The sequence below is a fragment of the Typopeltis vanoorti genome, chromosome 6 (genome assembly GCF_054136105.1).
Source record: "Typopeltis vanoorti isolate ZY-2024b chromosome 6, IOZ_Tvanoo_1.0, whole genome shotgun sequence".
Lineage (NCBI taxonomy): Eukaryota > Metazoa > Arthropoda > Arachnida > Uropygi > Thelyphonidae > Typopeltis > Typopeltis vanoorti.
The window spans coordinates 22,064,230-22,087,798 of record NC_143554.1 but is presented as its reverse complement, the minus strand read 5'-3'; the positions used below and the strand labels follow the sequence as shown (position 1 = coordinate 22,087,798).

Genomic DNA, 23,569 nt, shown 5'->3' with positions numbered 1-23,569 from the left:
GTGGTATGGTCACTTAAACAGAATGGGCGAGGAAAGATTAGCAAAACAAGTGTTCTCTGCCAAGTTGGCAGGAAAACGACCCAGAGGAAGACCAAGATATAGGTGGATTGATACGGTACAAAGTGCCTCATATGATAGAAATATAAGATCTGATAATGTTGGAGTCTTGACAAGTAACAGACTGATTTGGAGGAAAATTGTAGATAGGAAGTTAGTAAGGATGTAATTTTTTTCATGTAGTACTATCATATCCTGTACACCCCTTGAGGGTACATGGTAGGAATTTGATGATGGTGATGAGATGGTGGTCTGAATTGCCAAGAGGAGAGAATGTCTTCAAGTATGTCTGGAAGGGGAACTAAAAAAGATTACGGGTATTGGGAGAGTGGAGGGGAAAGATTATCTGGCATTTGGGTAGGTAGCTGCACAATTTACATTAGACCATTGCTTACACCAAAGACTTCTGCATCATGTCTGGCTTAATCTGTAGTGTTGAAGAAATGGAGCCAGTTGGAATTGTGGGCATTCGGGTCAACTAGGATGACTTCGCTGTTTGGATAGCTGGATTGTAGATCATTGAGTTTCATGGAGAGGAAGGAGATCTTTGTGGTTTTCAGAGTTTGGAGACCTGTAAATATTACTAAGTGGTCAAGGAAACCTTTAGCCAGAGGAGGTCAAAAGCAGAGGATTCTAAATTTGAAATTCTCTGGCAGGCAATGTCAGAACGTACAAAGGCACAGGTCCTGCCTTCATGGCAAAATTAATCATGAAGAGTATAATTTATGCACTGAAAGTGAACTGCAGTTGATGAAGCTTTAATTTGGGTTTCTGGTTTGGATGTCTGCAAGTGGTGATGAATATCATTTATGTTGGAATTTATGCCATAGATGTTTGTGAAGTGGATATGGAAATTATGTTTTTTTTTTTTGGGTAGAGAACCTGGCAAGTTTGGAATATTGTGTTTGATTTGAATTGTTTTGATGAACTGGTGTTGAGAGAGATTTATTATGTTTGCAGCATAATAAATCTTCACATTGCCATCATTGTTTGTCTGTTAGAAATGTGTCAGGCTACTGAAATACCTTCTGATGTTAATTTAAACACACTCTTTTTTGCACACAACCAAGTGATACACAATTGCTGTTTCCAAACACAAACTCCATAAAACTAACTCAAAACTTAAGGAAATAGTAAGACTTGGAAATAATAATCTCGACTGAAAATAAAAAAAAACAGTGGCTTTTAAAAGTCAAGATCTAACTAGACCTTTAAAAAGCAATGTTTTTGATTGCTTATCAGCAATCAATACATAAAAAAATCTGGAACAAGTTAATTATTTTACTTATTTAGAATGCATGATTTCCTATGAAAAGGACAAATATGAAAATTTAAAAAATATCTAAAAATAATATGCATAATAAATTCTGTGCTTACCTGGTACAAAGATAGACTACATTAAATATTTATAACACATTGATTATACCAACATTATCTTATGAAAGTGAAATTTGCACAAAAAGCAGAGATTAACAACCGCTTAAATGAAATTTCAGAAAGAAACAGCAAACTAGATCATATTTGATCTTGAAAGAAATGAAAAAAACCAAAAACCAGCAACAGAGAGAATAAGGAAATATAAACACAGCTGGAAGGAGCATGTAAAAAGAATGAAAAATATAAAGCTTACCCAAAGGCTTACCATGGATTCTGAGGCAAAAATAAGCCTAAATTCTTGAAATGCATGATGATGATAAATGATGCTTTTAAGCTGAGTTGTCTTTACTAGAAACTCTGTTATATGTAATTATTTCAATAACCTTAATTCAATCTGTTGAAATATTAATTGTTGCACAGTATAATACTTTTCTTTGTGACATAAAGAAATTTATTTAGCTAATGGTTTGACCACCATTAACCATTTTGTAAATAAGCAGAGGACTGCCTATAGGAAGTGAAGAGTTCTAAGGGAGGTTAACAATGCGATTATCCAGACACAACAGAACTAAAAGAGCAGAAACCAGTGGATTTGTATGTAAAGTTCAGAGAAAGATTTCATTGTAACTGAAATATGGTAACAAAGTATCTCTGCAAAAAGGAACTTTTTACTGAAATAAATATTGTGCTTGAACAGAATTAACAGATTAATTAAATCGACAATACCAAATGAAAAGAGCTAATTCTGTTAACTGAAAACAAGTATTATGTTTCAATATTAAGAACATATGCAACTTTAAAAGGATATAAAATACAAGCAATTTTTCCAGGACAGATAAGTAACGCTGAAAATAAGTAGTATGAACTCTTTAAGATTGAGGAATTTATTAAAACTCAGTTTATGTGATAAGCTATGTTATAACATAAAACAGACTGTTCGTAGCCTACAAATTCAAGAAAGAACTTCAATGCTGAAAGAATACTTAAAATCAGTTCATACTACAACTAACTGGAAATAAGTGACCAAAACCAAGCATATCTCTGTATATTGATGTCCTGTAGTTCAGCTATCGGTCTTTATTCTACAGTGACAGTTTATAGAAGAAATTCCAGATAATTTCTTCTGCACAGAAACTCTCCTTATACTGATCTCTTTTCCCAATGAGAGAACACAGAATAAACTTTCAGCAGTTGCACAACATATTACCGTGATATTCACAGCAGGTTTAGCATTGCCCTTGAAAAATCAAAAGGGAACAGGGACAAAAGAAAGAATCCCAGTTCTGAAGAATAAACATGCATCTGTCACTTACTTATAGGCTTTAATAAACAAGGTGGTGATGTTTTGTTTGGCAATAAAGGTCATCTATTACTTAATAGGTACTTCCTTAAATCAAGAGGAATACTGCGTTCTTGCCATCTGGTAGAATGATGACACCATAAGAAAATAGTTTGATCATTTACCATGAGAAACAATATATTATACTTCATATGTACATTAGTCGCCCTCTGAATTAAATGTGTTAATAAAAATGTTTATTAAGTCAATTTTTTATGCATAACACTAACCTTTATTTATGTTATCTTTCAGAACAACATCTGAGATTTCAAAGAGTTTGAGAGGTAAAGGCATTTTTTTATTTGCACTGATAGTTTTTAACAGTCCTGATACTAAGCATGTCCTTGCTACCTAAAAACAGAAAAGAAAAAAAATCCTTAGTTCAAGAATCTACAGTAAAAATTTTTAATATAACATACTTCTGATAAAATTTTGCAAAAGCACTTTTAATCATTTTGAAATAATTACGTTGTACAATTTTTTGTTCTGTCTACTAAAGATCATGCTAATATGCATTTATAATTCTAAAAAAGCAATTTAAATTACACTCGTGGGAAGACTTTTGAAAGGATATGGAGGTTGAAAATCTTAGATTATAGAGGAATGACTAACACAAAAGGAATTCAATATTATTATTATTATTATTATTCAGGCTTCCATGGAGTAAAGACTCATCGTGGGAGGTCCTTCCTAGGAAATACAAAGTTTATCAAGACTCATCGCAAGAGGGTCCTCCTAGGATGAATAAAGAAAGGAATATTCATGACCTAGGTAACAGATGTTAGGACTGCAATGACATCTGCTGTTTCATCATTGGCGGAAGAATTCATATATCAACGGCAATGTGAAACAACTGGCAGGTGGAATACAGATCAATGGCTGACAGAGTGAGCCAAGTTAGCTGGCTATTGCAAACGAGGAAGAGATAGGGGCGTCACCACGTTATTATCCTCCATCCTACAGTCGACCATGGAGAAACGGAAATATTTTACAAGCTATGCTTTGGAAGTTGGAACCTCTGCAATGTCCCAAGTTGTAAATAATTACAGGGAAGAAGACACTGAAACTGTGATTAAAACAAGCACTGCAAGTGCACTCTATGATGATGTCAACTTAAATCCGAAAGGAAAGTTGGCATCTGATATTCCTCGTTTGAAAACAAGAAACAGAGTTTTGAAAATTGGAACATGAGAATATTATATAAACTAGGGAATTTTGACAACCTTATACAGGAAATAAAAAGACTTAAAGTTGATGTGATGGGAATTAGTGAAACAAGATGGATTTACATTTGTATATTCTGGTGGAGAGAAGCATGAATATGGAGTGGGTTTCATGATTAAGAAAGACATCTTTAAATGTGTAATGGGGCTGTGGCCCATTACACATTTAAACGAAAGAATACCATCTTTTTTTTTTTTTTTTTAAAATTTTGGTTTAACCAATAAGAATACAATTTGGTCAGCTAAATCCCAAATTGCCAAACGAAAGAATAATACTTATTAAATTAGCCGCAAAACCTTTTAATATCATAATTATCCAGGTTTATGCCCCTACGATGACTCACAATGATGAAGAAATAGAAGCTTTTTATAATAACTTACAAAAATCTATAGAATATGTAAAATCAAATAAGATACTCATAGTGATGGTTGGAGAAGGGGAAGAAAATCCAGTTGTTGGAAAATTTGGACTAAGCGACAGAAATGAAAGAGGTGAGAGATTGATACAATTCTGCATTCCATTCAAAACAACTTGCACATAATGAATACTTTCTTTCAACATCCAAAGCGCAGACTGTATACTTGGACAAACCCAGATAACTCTATAAGAAACCAAATAGATTTCATAATGATAAATAATACATAATTTATCACTATAAAAAATAATATAACCAACATAAAAACATACCCAGGTGCTGACTTGGTATGTTTTTGTGTCCACTTTAAAAATTAAACTAAAAAACATTTCTAAAAACAATCATACTGAAAGACTTGACTTCACAGCTCTGAATATACCTGATAACATAATGGTGTTTAACTCAGAAATTAGGAAGAAATTAGATCATGTAGGATATAAAACAGAAGACTCTGTTTTATATCCTACTTTTTTTTTCAATTTCTGTTTCAGACTCTGTTTTATATCCTACTTTTATTTCAATTTCCTCTGTTACTTTATAACAGAGGAAATCGAAAACAGGTGGTCAAATTTTAGAAGTGCAATATATAAGACAGCTAATGAGGTTATCCCAAAAATTAAATACAATAAGAAAAAACCCTGGATAACTGAATCAATACTAGAACTTATGAATGAAAGACGAAAAAAAGAAAAGTACACAACAGTACAGAACACTCAGTAAAATTATAAAAAATGAATGCAGGAAGGCTAAAGACAAGTGGCTAAATGAAAAATGTAAAGAAATAGAGGAACTGGACAAGAAACACAATAGTAAAGAAATGTATAAATCAATCCCAGCCCTGACAAATAAAAAGAAAAATTTCAACCATAATCCTTGTATAAAAGATCAAAATGGAAAAATGCTACTAGAGACACAAGATATCATAAAAAGATGGAAAGAATATGGAAAATAACTGTTTGACTCTGATCGCACAGACACACCATATATACAAAATATGGATGGTGAACATTACATATGAAGAAATAGAATATGCTCTAAGTCAAATGAAAACAGGTAAAACACCAGGCCCTGATCAGATTCCTATTGAATTGTTAAAGAAAGTAAATGAAAACCACTTAATGACCTAAATGTTATTTTTAATAACATCTATGATTCAGGATACATCCCTGATGATCTAAGGAAATCCATCTTTGTCACTATTCCCAATATTCCAAGAACTTTTGAATGTACAGAATATAGACTAATAAGTTTAACAAGCCATGTTACAAAATTACTACTGAGAATAATCCCAGAAAGAATAAAAGGCACTTTGTCAGCAGAATAGAAGACACTCAATCAGGTTTACAAAAAGACAAAGGTACAAGAGAAGGAATCTTCAATTTGAAAACATTATGTGAAAGAAGCCTTGACAACCAGAAAAGCATATATCTTTGTTTTATTGATTACACCAGAGCATTTGATTCAATAGATCACAAGAAATTAATACATATCCTACAGAATAATGGGTTAAAAGGAAAAGATCTACGTATAATTACAAATATATACTGGAATCAAATGGCCTCAATAAGATATAAAAATACATATTCTGGCAACTTTGAAATCAAAAAAGGAGTAAGGCAGGGATGTGTCTTATCACCCTTACCGTACAATATATATATATATATATATATATATATATATATATATAGTGAGCAAGTTTTTAAAAATATTTCAGAACTGAACGGTGTAAAATTCAGAGGTAGGAACTTCAACAACTTCAGGTATGCAGATGACACAGTTCTTATAGCTGAAACTGAAGATGATCTTCAAAACTTAATCACAGAAATTTACAGCAGAAGCTTAGATATGGAACTAATTATTAACCTAAAGAAAACAAAGTGCACGATTATTTCAAAAGAACCAATAAATAAGAAACTGAACATAACTGTTAACAAAAAGAAAATTGAACAGATTCAGTCTTTTATATATTTGGGACAAATGTTTACAGACAGAGGAAATTCCCTTAAAGAAATAAAAAGAAGAATAGAGATAGCAAGAAAAGCCTTTACTGATATGAAAACTGTTCTAACATCCAGAGACATTAATACAGACACAAGAAAAAGATTAATAAAATGCTATCTGGTCAAGCCTTCTCTACAACAGTGAAACTTGGACTCTAAATAAAGATGCAGAGAAAAAACTTAGAAGCTTTCGAAATGTGGACCATCAGAAGAATGTTGAAAATACCATGGATAGAGAAAACGAAAAATGAAGATGTTTTAAAGAAAGCAAAAACGAAAAGAAGATTAATGAAAATAATTAAAGAGTGAAAACTTAAATATTTTGGACATCTAACTAGACAAGAAGGCATTCAGAAATTAATATTAGAAGGGAAATTGGATGGTAAAAAAAAGGGAGAGGTAGACCCAGGAGAATGTGGTTCAAAGACATTAAGGACTGGACTGGCTTGAATTACCATAAATGTTCCAGAGCAGCAAAAGAAAGAAAAAGGTTCCGTGACATGGTTGCCAACCTCCTTCTAGGAGATGACACTTGAAGAAGAAGGAGGTAACAAAAACTGAATATATTCTGGATGTCTGTAGTAATCACTGTGAAAATGATTAAATAACATAAGAAGCAACAGAGCAGTAATGGTGAATATTCAGGAGGAATGTAGTCTCTTGGAGATAGAAAAAAAGCTGCCAGAAATAAATCTGAAATGTGGAAGATAGCTGAAGTAGTAGATACATGATCAGAAATGTTCAATTATGATGGTATAAACATTTCTGTAGTTACAGTACTTAATTCTGAAGGTCTGATAAGAAGAATAAGACAAGATAAATTGAATGTGAGAATTGCATACGAATTATAGGTGCATTCCAGTGAATACTTATGCAAGTATAATTGCATAAAACCATGTGATTTTATGCAATTATACTTGCATAAAATGTGGTTTAGCGCTCTTATGAACTTTCCAAAATGCTAGGCATGATATAAAAAGTAAGTCTCAAGACCCGCTTTTTACTTTAATACAAATAACAGTCAAGAAATCTTAGAAATATAATGCTCTTCCAAGAAGTCCTGGGACTCAATGATGAAAGGTCCTTAATACTCATTCCTAAATACTCAATATACCTCTCTCAGAACAAATTCATTGAAGTTGCACTCACAATACATTTAATGGTGGCCGATTCCACACACTCACTCCATGCCATAAGATGAATCTAAGGCCTCACTTTCTTCCTACCCACATCCTTAGCTAGCATCCAGGGATGACTCCCAAGTTTTACTTCCACCAGCCATAGGTTGCATAAGTTTCACTTCTGTATATACTGCAAGATCCCCTTACCAACTTATGTTTCTATCATATCTCCTTTCCTCTATCTATTCTTGAAACTTTGAAGAACACATTCCTGATATGCACAATTCCACCAATCATCATCTTGGTTACCAGCTGCTGGATCTTTTCAACTTGCTCCCCATCTCTTTAGAACTCAAGCAATCATATATGCACAATAGTCCAGATGCATTTTTATATAACGAAACCTGTGGTGAATTCATCACTAAAAACACACACATAAATAATACTCTGCCTGCTATGTCCTCAATCCAAATGCATGATCTTACACTTACAACATAAAACTAACCATGGCAATTTCCCGTTCATATAATACACTGCCTGCTATGTCCTCTACCCACGTGCATAATCTTACACTTGGCAACACAGAACTGACCATGATTATTTGCCCATATAACCAATCTGCTAAAATTAACTTAGAGATTCTATATTAGCTATGTTTCTTAACACTCTTCATAACTTAGAATCATAAGCCAATGAGTAGATATTACACTGAAGATACAAGTTAAACAACAATGATCAAATATAGAATCCTATGGCACACTGATCTACCTCCTTCTCCTCATAGACATGTTGCTACCTCACATCATTTTCTGATACCCATCAATCAGCTACTCTCCAATCTACATCACAAGTTTATTATGCAAAAACGATCCCTTTGAGTTTGTATAAAAACTCCCAATGTGAAATCCTGTCAAATGCCTTGGCAAAATTCAGAAGTCTCCTTCTATATCCATTCTCCTTAACCAATTCTGCTGTCACTGTATTATAGTACGTGAGCAGACTGCAAAAGCAAGTTTACCTTTAACAAACCATGCTATCTTCTATGGAGACCTAACTTTGGATGTGGTTTCTGACCAACATTTCCAATACCTTCATGACTACACCAGAGATATTCAGTTGTCTATAATTCAGAGCATCAGTCTTAGCTCCACCCTTGTATAATGGAGCTATCTTACTCTCCTTAAACTCATTAGAAATTTTGCATTTGCTCTGACTCAAGTTCAATAACCAGAGCACTGCTAACTCGGTTACATATTCTTTCAATGCCTGTGCTAATATCTCATGCAGTATTCAAGTCAAATTTTTGAAACAGCTTTAACACTTTCATCTCTCATCTTTATTCAGTTCCTTTCTGCCATCCTGGGATGCTAATGGATCTTCCCAGAATATATACCTTATTAAGGTAAACATTTAACATGTTTGTTCTTCTTTTTTCACTTGCAACATGGCAATAAAATTCTTTTGGGTTTCCCTTGGCATTAGAGATTTCTAATTTCTCTGCAAGTATTAGCAAAAACTCCCCCCACTCCTTTATCTTGTCTGTCTTTTCTGAATAAACTGAAACCATTACATTATACTCCTGTAACAATATCTTTTTCTGCTAGTCAAGTCTCACTAACTAATGCCTATAATTTTTGGTATCATTACAACTATTAATGCCAAGAACTCTGCACCTTTAATTTGGGTGTTTCTGGCATTATTGTATACACATGACAGCTGACTACTCAGCTGATGAGTGTTCAGAAGACTCTTAAAACATGACTAGTCCAAATGGAAGCTGGATATGAATTTTGAGCCACACCATATTTTCAAAGTTTTTGCTTTTCTTTGCTGATAAAACTAGTCTTGCATTTACTAGGACTATTTCTAATATTATAATTTTTTCTCTCTCACCATGTCATTACACTCACAGTTTCAACCACTTAATTCAATGCGTACACCCATGCTTTTTTGCAAGGCACTCAAACCCATCTAGATTCTTTGGTTATTCACATTCACTCTTTCACTGAACAATTTCTGCAAGAACCTCCTGATACCAAAACCATTCGAATGCAATTCATCATGTAAGTGACCTACTGAAGGGCTGTTGCTCCGCAACATACAACTCCTCACAATCAAGTCAATCCCACCTTCCTGAGGTGTAGCTTGTTTCTATAAATGGAGCTCTGGCACATCCGAGCATTGCTGCCACAAAAGCATACCTTCCCCATTTGGAGGAACAGCCAACTGAACTATACGGTTATATAGCAGATTGTTTTGCAGCAAAAAATTTGCTGCAAAACAATCCAGGAAAAAAAAAGAAAAAAAAAGACAGACATTAATAATCCCCAGAAAAAAGTTTACACATCCATTTCACAAACATTTGCAGCCTAATGTCAATGTAAATGATATGCAGACCCCCCCCCCCTACAGTCATCAAAAACAGACATTATTCCTAACAGAACCTTAGCTGGTGACCTCAACAATTACTGTGGACCTTCACTGCCCAAATTACACAGGAAAAATTCCTTCCACAGTAAGGCAGCACTTGCACATTCATCAGAACTGATATTATATCAGAGAATGCAAATCCTTGAATCCCCCTCCCCCAAAGTTTGATTTGCTCTGGCTCAAAATTTTCCTAACAACCCATGTTGCATTCATTTTCTGTGTCTACCATTCCCCAAATTCAGATAACCACTCTGGTCTCTTTGAGTATCTATCTCTAAAGCTTGAGTTTCTGCAGTCAAATATACCCATAGTGATATCATCTTCCTTGGAAACTTCAATGTTCACAACTCAAATTGCTTCCAGTTCCGATGATCAAACAGGCAGAGATACTGAGGTATTCACCATTAGCAACAACTTAGCACAGAGAGTCTTCTTACCAGAATACCAGACCACTCCCAGTATCTTGCAGACACCAATAACCTCTTCAGTACAAGCTCCCCTTCCAAATACACCATGGAATGGATGTCAGATCCTCTCTTGGTACATCAGACAATAACCTAATCCAAGTTTTATTTCTGCACTTTCAAACAACCTACAGCTAACCATTCTCAGTTTCGTGTCCTCTGGAATTACAGGGATGCTAAATGGGATGACCTCTGTGACTTCTACTCCTGACTACTGCTTCAGTTCTCCCAACCAAACACCGGCTCAGACCAAATACCAAAAATGATTATAACCAGAATGAATGCCTTCATCCATCACTCCACCCAAAATTTCCAACCAGTGTCCAAGCATTTATTCTCTAACAAGTGTTTCAAGGCAGTTGATGGGAAAAAAACTGCACATAATTATAAAACCATAAGACCAAAACTTCAGCATCACAACACTCAGTCTACATTGCAGCCCACAACAACTACCAAAATCATCAAAAAAATCTAAATCAAATTCTGAAATGGCCAAATATCACAAACTTGCTTCCTGTTCTAATGGCAGTTAAGCCTCCTGGTCCCTAGTAAAGGCCATCAGGCACAACTTCTGCCTGCCCACACTTTGACCACTCTCACATTCATATGGTACTATGATAATCAACCAAAGGCAAGACTGATCTATTGGAATCATTCTTCTCTTCTAATTCCTGCACTGATAACTATAACTAAGTACTCTCTCCTCCATTCCCATTCCACCATGAACTACTCATTTCATGCCATTGCCTGTTTTCCACTAGAAAGAAATCAGAAGAATCCCAAATAACTCTCTGGTCCTGATGGCATACTACCTATTGTGCTAAAAGCTTGTTTGCCAGAATTAATACTTATTCTACTCTATACTGCCTCTTCAATCTTCCCTATTAAACTGGCACCTACCCTCCCCTACAGTATGAGAACAAGCCCAAGCCTACAACCAGTCCATTCCAAACAAAACAGCCAACAAATTACTGTCCAGTTGCTTTCACTTCTTTTCTCTTAAAAACAATGGAGAAGGTCATCAACAGTTCAACTTCTAAACCGCCAGGGAATCTACCAGCTAATTGTCGATCAACAATATGGATTCTACCATTCTCAATTCATAGCTGAACTAGCATTACCACCCACCTTTGTATTCCATTGAAAGGTTTGGGAAAATCATGTGGCCACTCTCAGCATTTCTAAGACATTTGATCAGGTCTAGCATGGAGGTTTACCATTTGCTGAAAGTTGCAAAAGAGTGTTATAGACCATCAGTACTGTATATTCTGCAGTATTTCTACAGATTAGTATTTCTATTGTATATTCTACAGATGTTCCATAGTATTTTTATTTAATTAACCTAATGTAAACTTAAAGTTTCTCTTCTAATTACCTGTTTCTCTTATTAGTGCAAAATATACTGTGATAAAAGTACAAATTAACCATAATTTTTCATTTATTACAACTGCGCATTATTTATATATTATGTTTACATGTAATGTTAAATTTTAATGCAGCAAATTCACTTAATTGTTAGTTGGTCCATCTAAAATAAGAACTAATCCTTATTTATAACAATATAAATAAAGATTATATATATATATGTTTAAGTATAACTATAAATGTGAAATTTACAGTTTTTTAGTAAAGCACCATGAGAATAACAAATTATAGCAGCTTCTCTCATTTAATGACTGAAGTGGGAACCAGAAATGTTATGCATGCACCAGTGAAAAGAATATGGTAAGTAGCAGAGAGAGAGAGAGAGGGAGATGAAAGAATTTTTGGAACAAGATAGTGGAAAGTTCCATTAATACAGTCTTTCAAAAAGAAAGAAAAATTTTTAAAAGGAATGCGTCATGGATATTAAAAGTTCCATTAGAACAATGATGACTGTGCTTGTTTTTTCAAAGAATACATATCGAAGCATATTTTTAAATGTTTGCACATATTTCCTTGGAAATCCTTCATAACAAAAGAAGAAAAAGTTATGCATCTTGAAAAAGAACATGGAAAGAAAGAGTATTTTATAACTTTTCTAAGAGGCATTGAAGTATGACACTGGAGTATTTGAAACTGAGGATTTACTGTTCATTGGGTGATCACATTTTTACAGTTTAAACAGCATGTTACTTCAACTTTTTTCTGTAGAATTTTGTAAAATTAGCATTTGTGAACTCCCTTAATGATACAGAAAATATGACATGCAATTCAAACTGATTTCAGGCTGATTTTGGTTGGGAAGAATTCTCCCAACATTAACAAATATGGTTGCATTAATTTGCCAAAAATTTGGGAGACACTGTTATCCTAAGAGAAACTCCTGCATAGCTGTTTTTTTTTTTTTTTCGTTAGAGGGTGCCAAAAATAGGACTTTAGATCTTTTGTCCTTTGCAGTTATATGGTTTCACTCACTCACTGTTGTGTATACAAGTGTGTTGTGCTCTGATGATGCTGAGTTGAAAATCAGCAAAATATAAGTTAATAAAACATCTCTTTGATAAAATTGTGTGGTTTGTTAATACTGTGAAAAATAAGTCATGAAGCTGATTTCAAGTTTTTTACACACACACACACACACACATTTATTTGCTTTAGAAAATTTGCTTTGTGTAAATTATTTGAACTTCCAAGTCTGAACTTTCATATCTCTTATTATAAACAGGAATACTACAGTTATTAATATTTTCTGGGAAATGAACTGTTTTTGCCAAAGAGTTAAAGGTTGCTTTATTCAAATTTTATTGGAAGTGCAACTGAATTGAAGAAAGCGATTTTTAATAAGAGAAGAGAATTACCATAGCAATATACATACATCTAGGATCAAACTTATATGTTGGTAAAAATAAATAATACTGCACAATAGCAGCATATATAAGATAAAAATAAATAACATCTCATGTACAAGCAAGCTAATTTAAGTTAAGACATTCAACACTGTGCAGTGTTAGGTATGTGTTACACTCACCGCAAGAACTCGCTTTACCACATGCATGCTCTTTCTGCATCAGGTGGACACATTTTCACAAAGTTCATACAGCATGTTTCTTCAACTTTTTCTATAGAATTTCGTAAAATCAGCATTTGTGAACACTCTTTTAATGATACAGAAAATCTCTTATGCAATTCAAGCTGATTTAAAGTTTTACACGCACATACACACACACAGATGTTTACTTTCTTTACATAAATTTGCGTTCTTCATTATAAGTAGGCATTACACCATATTTTCTACAAATGAAAATCTGAAAGAGGATGTTAGGACAAATGTATTTAGTTGGTGCCACAATAAAACTGTTTTCTGTGCATGTATGCAGGATCTGTTTTTCATTCTAGTTGTCTCTAATTACACTAATCATCACTAAATATAGTACACAGACTGTAAATATCTCTGTGATGTATTTAGTAATGCAATAAAAATACCCGTTTTTCTGGTGTCTGCTGAAAAGATGCATTAAGTAAAACGAAAAGAACAGACATCTTGAGTAAACATTCATCTATTCCTGAATAAAAATGAATCCTATGTATTATATGAAGAAGTTTGCATCTGTTAATCTCATATAAAATACATAACATAAAAATGACGATTTCCAATGATGTCTGGAAATGAGATATGCATACATTACTATGTAAATAGTGAATAAAATAAAATTCCTAGAAAACAGAGCATAGAACAAGAATAATACATATAACAAGCACAATGAATTGTACAAGATGATTTGCTGCTCCATTTACCCACATGTATTCCTGTCACACCTAGATGAATCATCTGATCAACATTATTAGTTCATCAGATAATAATCTTCTCCAATGTATACAACTGCCATTCTTCTACCAATGTATACAACTTCTTTCTTCTTCTTTCTCTCTCTCTCTCTCCCATCATATATGTGGATAATGATGAGGCCGAATGAACTCTTTCCACTTCTTTCTGTTCCAAGAGAGTCAGAATAATTCTATCCATTCTGGTGTCGCTTGTTGTGATTTGATTTTCAGGTCTTCTTTTATTTTGTCTATCCATCTAATTATGAGCCACCCTTTGATTTATTTTATCCTCCATCATTATATACAAGGCTTTAGTTGGTAACCTTTGTTTCCATTCTGGTCACATGGCCAAACAATTGCAGTCTTCTTTCTTGGATTTAGTCTATTATTGTTATTTCTTGTTTTAGTTGTTTCATTATGTCTTTGTTTCTTAGTCTATCCAGCAGAGATACTCCAAGTAATCTTCTTAGCCAACCCATTTCAGTAGTTAATATTTTTTCTCTTGCTTCTTGGATATTCCAGCATTCACTTTTCCATAGCGAAATATTGGGAGGACCATAACATAAGCTTGTTTCATGTCACTCGACTTCCATTTTTATTTAGTTGTCCAAAAGTTTGGGATGCTTGACTGATCCATCTGTTTATATCTTTTGTAATTTCACCATTGTACTCAATTACTGCTCTGAGGTTGGTGAAGTTTTCTACTTTACTTGCTCTAGATTCTTACTATCAATTTCAATTTTCAGATTGGTGTTTCTTTTTCCTGTTTGTATAATTTTTGTTTTGTCTATATTTAGGTTTAATCCAAATTTTATACATTCTTCCTTTATTTTATCAGAAATTCATTGTAGATTTTCTTCCATGCATGCAAGTAATGCAATGTCATCTGCACATTTTAAATTTGTTATATTTTCCCCATATATTTTGATTCCAGTTTCTTCTTGGTTCAAGGCCTTATTGTTTGCTTCTTCCAGTGTAAGATTGAACAGGTTCAGTGACAGATTGCATCACTGTCTTACTCCACTCTCTGTGCGGAACCAGTTGGTTAAGGTGTCCTCCACTCGTACTGCACTTTCAGATTTCTCGTATAGATTCTTTATTATTCTTATAGTTTTTGTTGGTGATTCCAAATTCTTTCATGGTTTCCATAATTCTCTTCTATGGATTGAATCAAATGCCTGATTAAAGTCTATGAAATTTATATAGCAACTTTGGTTATACTCTAACTTCTTTTCTATTGTGCTTTATCCTGGTCTGAAATCTGCTTGTTCTTCTCCTAATTCTATTCTACTGTATATATAGCTTAATTTGTTTTTGGAGCACTCTAATAAAAACCTTACTTAGAATACTGAGGAAGCTAATGCCTCTGTAATTATTGCATTCTTTTTTTGTCTCCTTTTTTGTATATAGGAGTTATAATTGATTTGGTCCAATCAGTAGGTATTGTTTCAGTTTTGTAGATCCTTTCAAATAATGTTTTTAATGGTTCCAAAAGTTGGTCCTTTCCTTCTTTTAAAAATTCTGCATATATTTGATCAATACCAGGTGCTCTCCTAGTTTTAAGTTTATCTATGCTGTGTGCTATTATTTCTTTGGTAAAGATATTTGTTTCCTCTTCCATTTCAGTGGCTAAAATAATAATATCATGAGAGCTGTTTTTATTATATAAATCTCTAAAGTGTTCTTCCCATCTGGCCATTATTTTTGTTTTACTTTTAGTTGTCCCTCTTTGTTTTTGTTTATTATAATTTTTGTTGTCCATGTCTTACTAATTTGATCTATTTGTTTATATAATCCATGAAGCTTCTCTGCCATGGAAAATAGCTTCTTTGCCATTTTGCATTTTTCTTCTAACCAGTTTTCTAATTTCTCTGGTTAATCTATTATATTCATTTCTGTTACAGTTCTGTTTTAATTTCATGCTTTTCCTTTGATTGCTTAACCTTTTTACTTCATTCGAGATCCAATCCTTTTTACTTTCTCTTACTATGTAATCTACTGTATTTTCTACCAATTTTAATATTATTTGTTTTAATTTGCACCAGTGTTCTTCGATATTTATATTCTGTTTTGGTAGTTCTTTCAGGTTTTTATCTAGTTCTAGTAGATATTTTCTTAGCTGTTTATTATATTGGTTAGTTCTTTACATTTTACAAACAAATATCTTTTCGTCTCATGTTTTTTTTTTTTTTTTTTTAAATTACGCTTTTCATAAATGTCAATATGCATCTCCATATTTCATAGGATCACATGTAATTCATTCCACACAAGCAACTTATTGGACACACAAATATAATAACAAAATTGCAAATTGCACATATTCACAAGAATATTCTTGTGAATATGTGTATCTAATTATCTTTACTATATCACAAGTGTCATTAAAAACTCAAGTATGTGATCCTCTCTGAGTTTGTTATGGAGAGTTAACTGTATACAGCTCAGGCTAGATTAATAAGTCATGTTCCTCTCACTTCAGTAAAGCAGTGGTACTCCACCAGATGTCATATGATAAGACAACTATTACAGATTTTGCATATATGCAGGAGATCTACCTCAAGATGCATAAGATGTGTAAGAGGACTGTGACCAAGAAGTTTCTTCTCTTCTGTTCATACACAGCCTTAATCACATACAGTTCTGCAGCTGGTCAGTTAATTTGGCCTTTATTAACTGCATGTGGTCTGTATAGACGACTGACATACAGTGTGTGAAGAAAACTGAGCTGACTTATCAGCTTCATCTCTCTTGATTCAAATGTACCTGGGGATCTAGCAAAAACTATACATTTAGAACAAGTGTTGTCAACTGATAGAATAATTGTAAAACATGATAAAGTATTGGATATGGATTGCACAAGAGAGAATGCAGGGCTAGTAAAGAACTCAGTGCATGTGTATAAATCATACTTTTTTTATTTTATATATTGAAGCTATATATAATACAGTATGGTAGTACAGTTACTGCATTCAAGTGGACCTTGACTAAAGAAAATGTGGTGAGAAAAAATAGCAATGGATACTCAGATCTGACTATCAGTATACACCAGTAAGAAATTAGAGTACTCCAGTCTGTGCACAATAACAGTAGGTAGAATGATGATTAAGTAATGTCCTTAGCTGGAAAAGTGAGAGGCAGCATGGTAGAGTACAAAGCTACAGATCTTGGAGAAAATGGTCAATACCCAGCTAAAAAAAAAAAAAAAATCAATAATTTTTTTTCCAAACACACAATGCAGCTTTTATAGACACTGGTCAATGTTAGATTACTTAGTCCATTTTGAAACATCTGTCAGATATGCATGCATTAAAAACAGATCAAGTGATCTAAATTTGACCAATGTCTTGAATTTTCAGTTGAGATTCTTGAAAAATAAGTGTTGTACAGCCTCCTACAAGTCTTCAGCTTCAGCATGGCAGCTAAAGAAATTAAGATTATAATGTATTAATTGTGAAAATAAAGAACTACCTTAACAGTTATTTTCTTTGTATGTACTGAATATATTATTTATTACTCTTATGTCTTAATATGTATGAAAAATAGGTGTATTTTTTGATTAAATTAATCTTGCTCACTTGGGAATGCAACCTCCATTATTTCATGTTAGAAGCTTCCCTTTTTATGCATCTTCGATATGCGTAGCAATTCTCACAAATGCGTATAATGGAAGTTACCTGTACTAGCATGCAGTCATGTTATGCAAATTCTGATAACAGTTTCTTTCCATGATGTAAGGCAACTACTTACTGTTCACCACACATTAAGCTTAGTTTCTTAAAACTTTGGAGAAAGGGAAAATCTAGCTGACTACTTTGAGAATAATTTTTCAAGTATGAGAATGTAATTAAATGAACAAGTAAACCTTTGATTTCTTGAAACAAAAACTATTTATATAACATCTTGAAATACTACACATATTATATAGCAAAACTATGTATTGCACTGCCAAATGTAAATATTCACTAGAATATATTCTTAAAAAAAAAAAAAAAAAAAAAAAAAAAAAAAAAAAAAAAAAAAAACCCTCTTATGAATACAGAATATCAACTTACTTGGAACTCTGAAGTTTTTGGATTGGCAATATGGGCAGCATGTGCAAGCGCATCTGGTTTTCTCAATTTATCCGCAATATCGTCCCTTGAACACTAATATAAATAAACTGATATTATTATAGACACCTCTGCTATATTTTAGTTAAAACTAAGCTAATTTCAAATGTCTGGAAATTATTAATATCTAAACATAAATATCAGTTACTTACATCCATATAACTAGTAGAATGATTTGGGAATATTTCTATTATTAAAAGGAACTAGGTCAAAATACTTTTCTCAAAGTGTAACAAGTGTATAACACCTCATGAGAAATATGTAGACCCATGTAACTAACATATTATTCTACATATTTCTCATGAGGTGTTATTACACTTGTTACAACGGTGCTGCACAATTGCAATCTTCTGAGAAAAGTCTTTCTCTTGTTGCACAAACCAGTCCTCAGCTGCAGATATGACTTCACCATCTGTGGTAAATTTTCTTCCTTTGAAGTGTTTCTTTAAATTTGGAAATAGGAAATAGTTAGATGGGGCCAGGTCTGGCAAACAGGTGGGTAAGGAAGACATTGAAAGCTCAAGTTGTGTATTACTAGGTTTCATGAGAAGTGAGCAGGTGTGTTGTCTAGCAAAAGCAACATGCCTCTGCTCAGTTTCCTGCAGCGTTTTTATTATTATTACTACCCCCAAGACCTCATGGAGTCAAAAACTCATCTGCGAGGTCCTTTTTATCACACACACAGCTCATCATACCGTATCTTAAACACACTCAAACTCCTTGCAGACACCACACTCTCAGATAAGGCATTCCAATCATTTACAACTCTACACGAGAAAAACCTGCCTCACACTCCCCTACTCACACCCTCTTTATACAGTTTCCAGGGATGATCTCTGGTTCTCCCCTGATCTCCCACTATTTTCTGTAAAACTTCTCCAGCATTTATTCTATAACAACCCCTTACCAACTTGTAGGTCTCTATCATATCTCCCCTCTTCCTCCTGTCCACCGGACTCTGCAAATTACATCTTCTCAATCTTTCCTCATACTCGACATTCCAGAGGTCATAAACTACCTTAGTTAGTCGCCTTTGGACCCTTTCCAACATCTCTTCATCCTTCTGAAAACCAGGTGACCAAATCTGGACACAATAGTCCATGTGTAGCCTAATCAAAGCCTTATACAACAGAACAAGAATGTCTCTACTTCTACACGTCAGTGTCCTCCGCATCATTCCCAGAAGCCTTTGTGTTGTGTTCACAATTTTGGCTATGTGTCCCCTAAATTTTAGATCCTTATCTACTAGCACCCCCAGATCTCTTATTTCCTCCACCTCCAACAATATATCCTCACCAAGCATAAATTCTGCATCCCATCTTTGTTTTCCAAATTTTAAAACCTTTTCCTTCAATTTCTTCAGAGCTGTTGAATAAACTGCTGCTGTAACAATTTTACTTTTTTTGAGGTACTTGGTAAGGATTACACCATCCATATCTCAAAAGACAATGGCAAGAATCTTCCCTGCTGACTTTTGGGTTTAAAATTTCTTTGGCTGTGGAGAACCTTTGTGTCTGCACTATTAAACTGTTTTTTGGAGTTACATAACTGCTTAGCTAACTAATTTAGCATATTTAAATCACATATATAAAAGGAATGAGTGATTCCCATGCACTATTAGTACATAATTTATAAGAAAAATAACCACACACTTTGAAAGAAAAAACTGCATGTGTGAGAAAGTGTATTAAAAACAGACAGCAATTCATTAAATAAATATTCACAATGATAATTAATTGCTCATAATCAATTATATAATTGAAAAAGTAGTTTCAAGAATCAAAATATGAGCCAAAACATTTGCATCTGATTTCTCAAAATGACTCAAAATACCTCGAGGCGACAGCACGTTCTCTCTTTTGGTCAGCATTCAAACATTTGGGGACCCACTTCACTGAGAGCTTCTGCATGCTCAGATGTTGGTGGATAATGACTCCAACTTGTTCATGGGATATCCCCAAAAGTCTTTATGTTTTTGGCTGGTATTTGTCTATCATCACAGATCATGGCATGCACTGTATGCACTGGATGTTTTTAGGCATGATCACTGTGGAAGGTCTTCCTAACCTCAGGGCACCAGTTTTAAATATGGCCACTCATCTGGTAAGTGTTGGATGTGCATGAGCACAGTCCCTAAAGTCTTACATAAAGTTTGGCGAATCTCAGTTGAGGACTTTTTTTGCAAACTTGATGACAGCTCACATCTGTATGTCTTTGAATTTCTTCAAAACCTCTGACATTTCTTATATATTCTAAAAGAAAAAGAACAAATTATTACAATTTGATGAACATGGAGGTTAAAGAATTTTAAGATATGTTCTTTATTGCAATTATATCGGTTGCTTTAATATCATTGTTGTTCTAAGTGTTTATCAGAACTTTTCAGCCCTTCCCCATTCTACGAACACAGTCGTTGGCTGTTTGGATTATATTTTAAATTATACCACCCAATTAAATTAAGTGGGTATCAGGTGTGTAAACTGCATGATGTTCTTCAGTTGGTTTGAAGATGGTAGATAATAAAGAGATTTTGGAAGATAAAACCTTAACATCTCTATGAGAACAGCAAATCACCTTCAGTTGATAAGTTATTATAAATGTTCCTTCTCATTTTATGACAAATTAAATTCAAGTCTTTACAACATAAAGAGATCATTATTACTAAATGACTATACCTCCATGGTCAGCTGTTGAGAACTTACATAATGCATCACACACCAAAATCTGTTAAAATGTGAGCTGCAGCTACACCCACCATCATCTTAACAGATAAAGTTCAAACTTACTGAACTATCTTTCCTTTAATATAATTTATCTCTTCTATTTCTTGTTTGGAATGAATTTCTTCCAGAAATTCCATTCTTCTTTTGTGCATGCTAAATAATATAAATTTTTCTTACTATTCAATTAAGATAGATTCATATCTAGTTTCTACTCAGCATTACATCCATCCATAGTACAAGTTTTTCATATTCATCATTTAATGTGTGGCACTTACATGTTAAACTGTTTTTTGGAATTACATAACTGTTTAGCTAACTAATTTAGCATATTTAAATCTTTTAAAACTTTTCAATGAAGTTTTAAGCTACAACAATAGTATGGTAAAGAAACTACACATAACCTTTTTTTACACATTTTTACTACTTGTATATGGAAAATATATGACTTCTGCATTGATTCTATCTTAGTATCCTCCTTGGCCTGGTCTCCACTGATGAGACCCCAATAAAGGATGAAACTAATCCAGGTAGTGGCCCTTCTCATAATGCTTTTGCATTATGGGATATCAAGGCAATTGCTGTGAAGTCAACAGCTTCTACATACAAAGTAGCCCAGTTGTGGATCTACTTGACATGCAAACCATATATCATTTAGTCTACAGAACAAGTAAAAGATTTCAGCTATTTAGGCACAATTTTTAATGAAGATGGCAAGTTAAATATGGAAATAGACAATAGAATAAGCAAAGCTGGTATAGTGGATAGTCAGCTGAATAAAGTTATATGAAATAAGAGAGAAATTAGCCAAAACATCAAGCAGTATACAAGACTGTTCAAACCAGTTCTAGTTAAGGGTATAACAGTTGGGTTAGAAATAAAACACTGAAGATAAGATCAGAATCCACAAATATGAGAGTTCTGAGGAAAGTTATGAGAGTGAACAGATGGCATCAATGGCATAATCCTATTAAAAATGAAGAGATTAGAAAGGAACTTGACACTGTTAGCATTCAAGATGTCATCATCATCAGCCATTTTCTGTCCACTGCTGGATGACGCTTCGAACAAAGTCCTCTATTCATTCCTATCTTGAGCCTTTCTATGCCACTGAGTTTCTGCCATCTCTTAACCTCACTGTCCCATTATCTCTGTGGTCTTCCTATAGTTCTTTCCATCTCTAGAATACCATTCTGATATCAACTTGGTCCATTTTTTTGTGTTACTTCTTCCAATATTACCTGCCCATTGCCATTTGGATCTTTTAATAGCTGTTATAATGTCTCTAAACTTAGTCTGAGCTCTGACCCAAGTATTGTACTTTCCATCTAGAATACTAATACCGAGTAATGATCTTCCTATTTCCCTCTGAGTGATCCTCTACTTGTTGGTCAATTTTTTCGTCAAAGCCCATGTTTCATTTCCACATATCATGACTAGAAGTATACAACTATTGAATATTTTTCTTTTAAGGCAGATTAGGAGGTTTCTCTTGAATGCTTCATGGTGTTTTCCAAAGGCTATCCAACCAAGTTGAATTATATGCATCATTTCTTCTTTACAGTCACCCTCTGTGATCTTTTGTCCTAGGTGAACATAGGTGGTTACTATATCAATTTCCTGGTGTTCCATTTGTAAAGGCTTTTTGGTGATGTATTTATTATACATTATTTTTTCTTTGTTTATATTTAATCCTTTCTGTCTTAGGCATGATGTATAAATTTTACTTAACATAGTAACGACTGGTACACCACCTGCTTTCAGAACTTCTATTGGTAACCCATTTTCACCTGGTGGCTTTCCATTACTCATGCTACCCACTGCATATTGTTCTTCTTATTTTAAAACATCAACATCTTGGACAATATATTTTGTTGGTTAAAATATAATCTATTTCATTAAACACTTCTCCATTTGAATTTGGCCATGTCCATTTCTGATCGTTCTTTTTTTTTTTTTTTGAAGAAAGTGTTCATTACATAAAGACCTCAACTTTCAGCAAATTCTATCAATCTTTCTCCATTTTCATTCCTCTGACCTAGTCCATATTTTCCAATTGCTGCTAGATGTGCATCTCTCAAACCTCCTTTACCAATGAAGTCTCCCATCAAGATCATAAAGAATGTATCATTGTTATTTACCAGTTGGTCTAGTGTTTCATAAAATGCATCTATTTCTTCCTCTGTGTGGTCTGACTTGATGCATAAACTGGTATAATTCTTAATTTATAACATCTGTTTATTTTAAGGTAAAGTTCTGCAATCTTGTTTGTGATATATTTTATTTCTTGTATTTTATATTTCATGGAGCAGTTAATTAGAAAGCCAGTTCCTCCCTGGGATTGTGAATCTCACCATAACTATACAGTAAATGTCCATTCTTTAGATCAATACTATTTTCACAAAATCTCCGAGATTCACTCAATCCAGTGATGTCCCATTTTATCTTTTCTGCTTCCAATAATAATCCATATAATCTTGTTTATCCTAATAATGATCTACAGTTGGGTACACACATACCATTTTCTGTTATAAGTTCAATTAGATGTTATGTTCTTAGTTTACAT

The 23,569-nt window shown here is 33.6% G+C and overlaps 1 protein-coding gene across 4 annotated transcripts in view; it reads right to left on the bottom strand.

Moving 5' to 3' along the window:
* Positions 1-23,569, bottom strand: part of beta-PheRS (phenylalanine--tRNA ligase beta subunit) — a 251,748-nt gene that overhangs the window by 62,127 nt on the left and 166,052 nt on the right. For all 4 annotated transcript variants that reach the window (XR_016548477.1, XM_090394711.1, XM_090394713.1 and 1 more), the window contains exons 14-15: positions 18,227-18,319; positions 3,004-3,124 (exon numbers count right to left, since the gene is read on the bottom strand). Coding sequence is in view for 3 of the 4 variants with exons in the window: in XM_090394711.1 (XP_090250837.1) it covers positions 3,004-3,124; positions 18,227-18,319 (214 nt within the window). In the remaining variant the exon portion in view is untranslated. The remainder of the gene's footprint in view (positions 1-3,003; positions 3,125-18,226; positions 18,320-23,569) is intronic.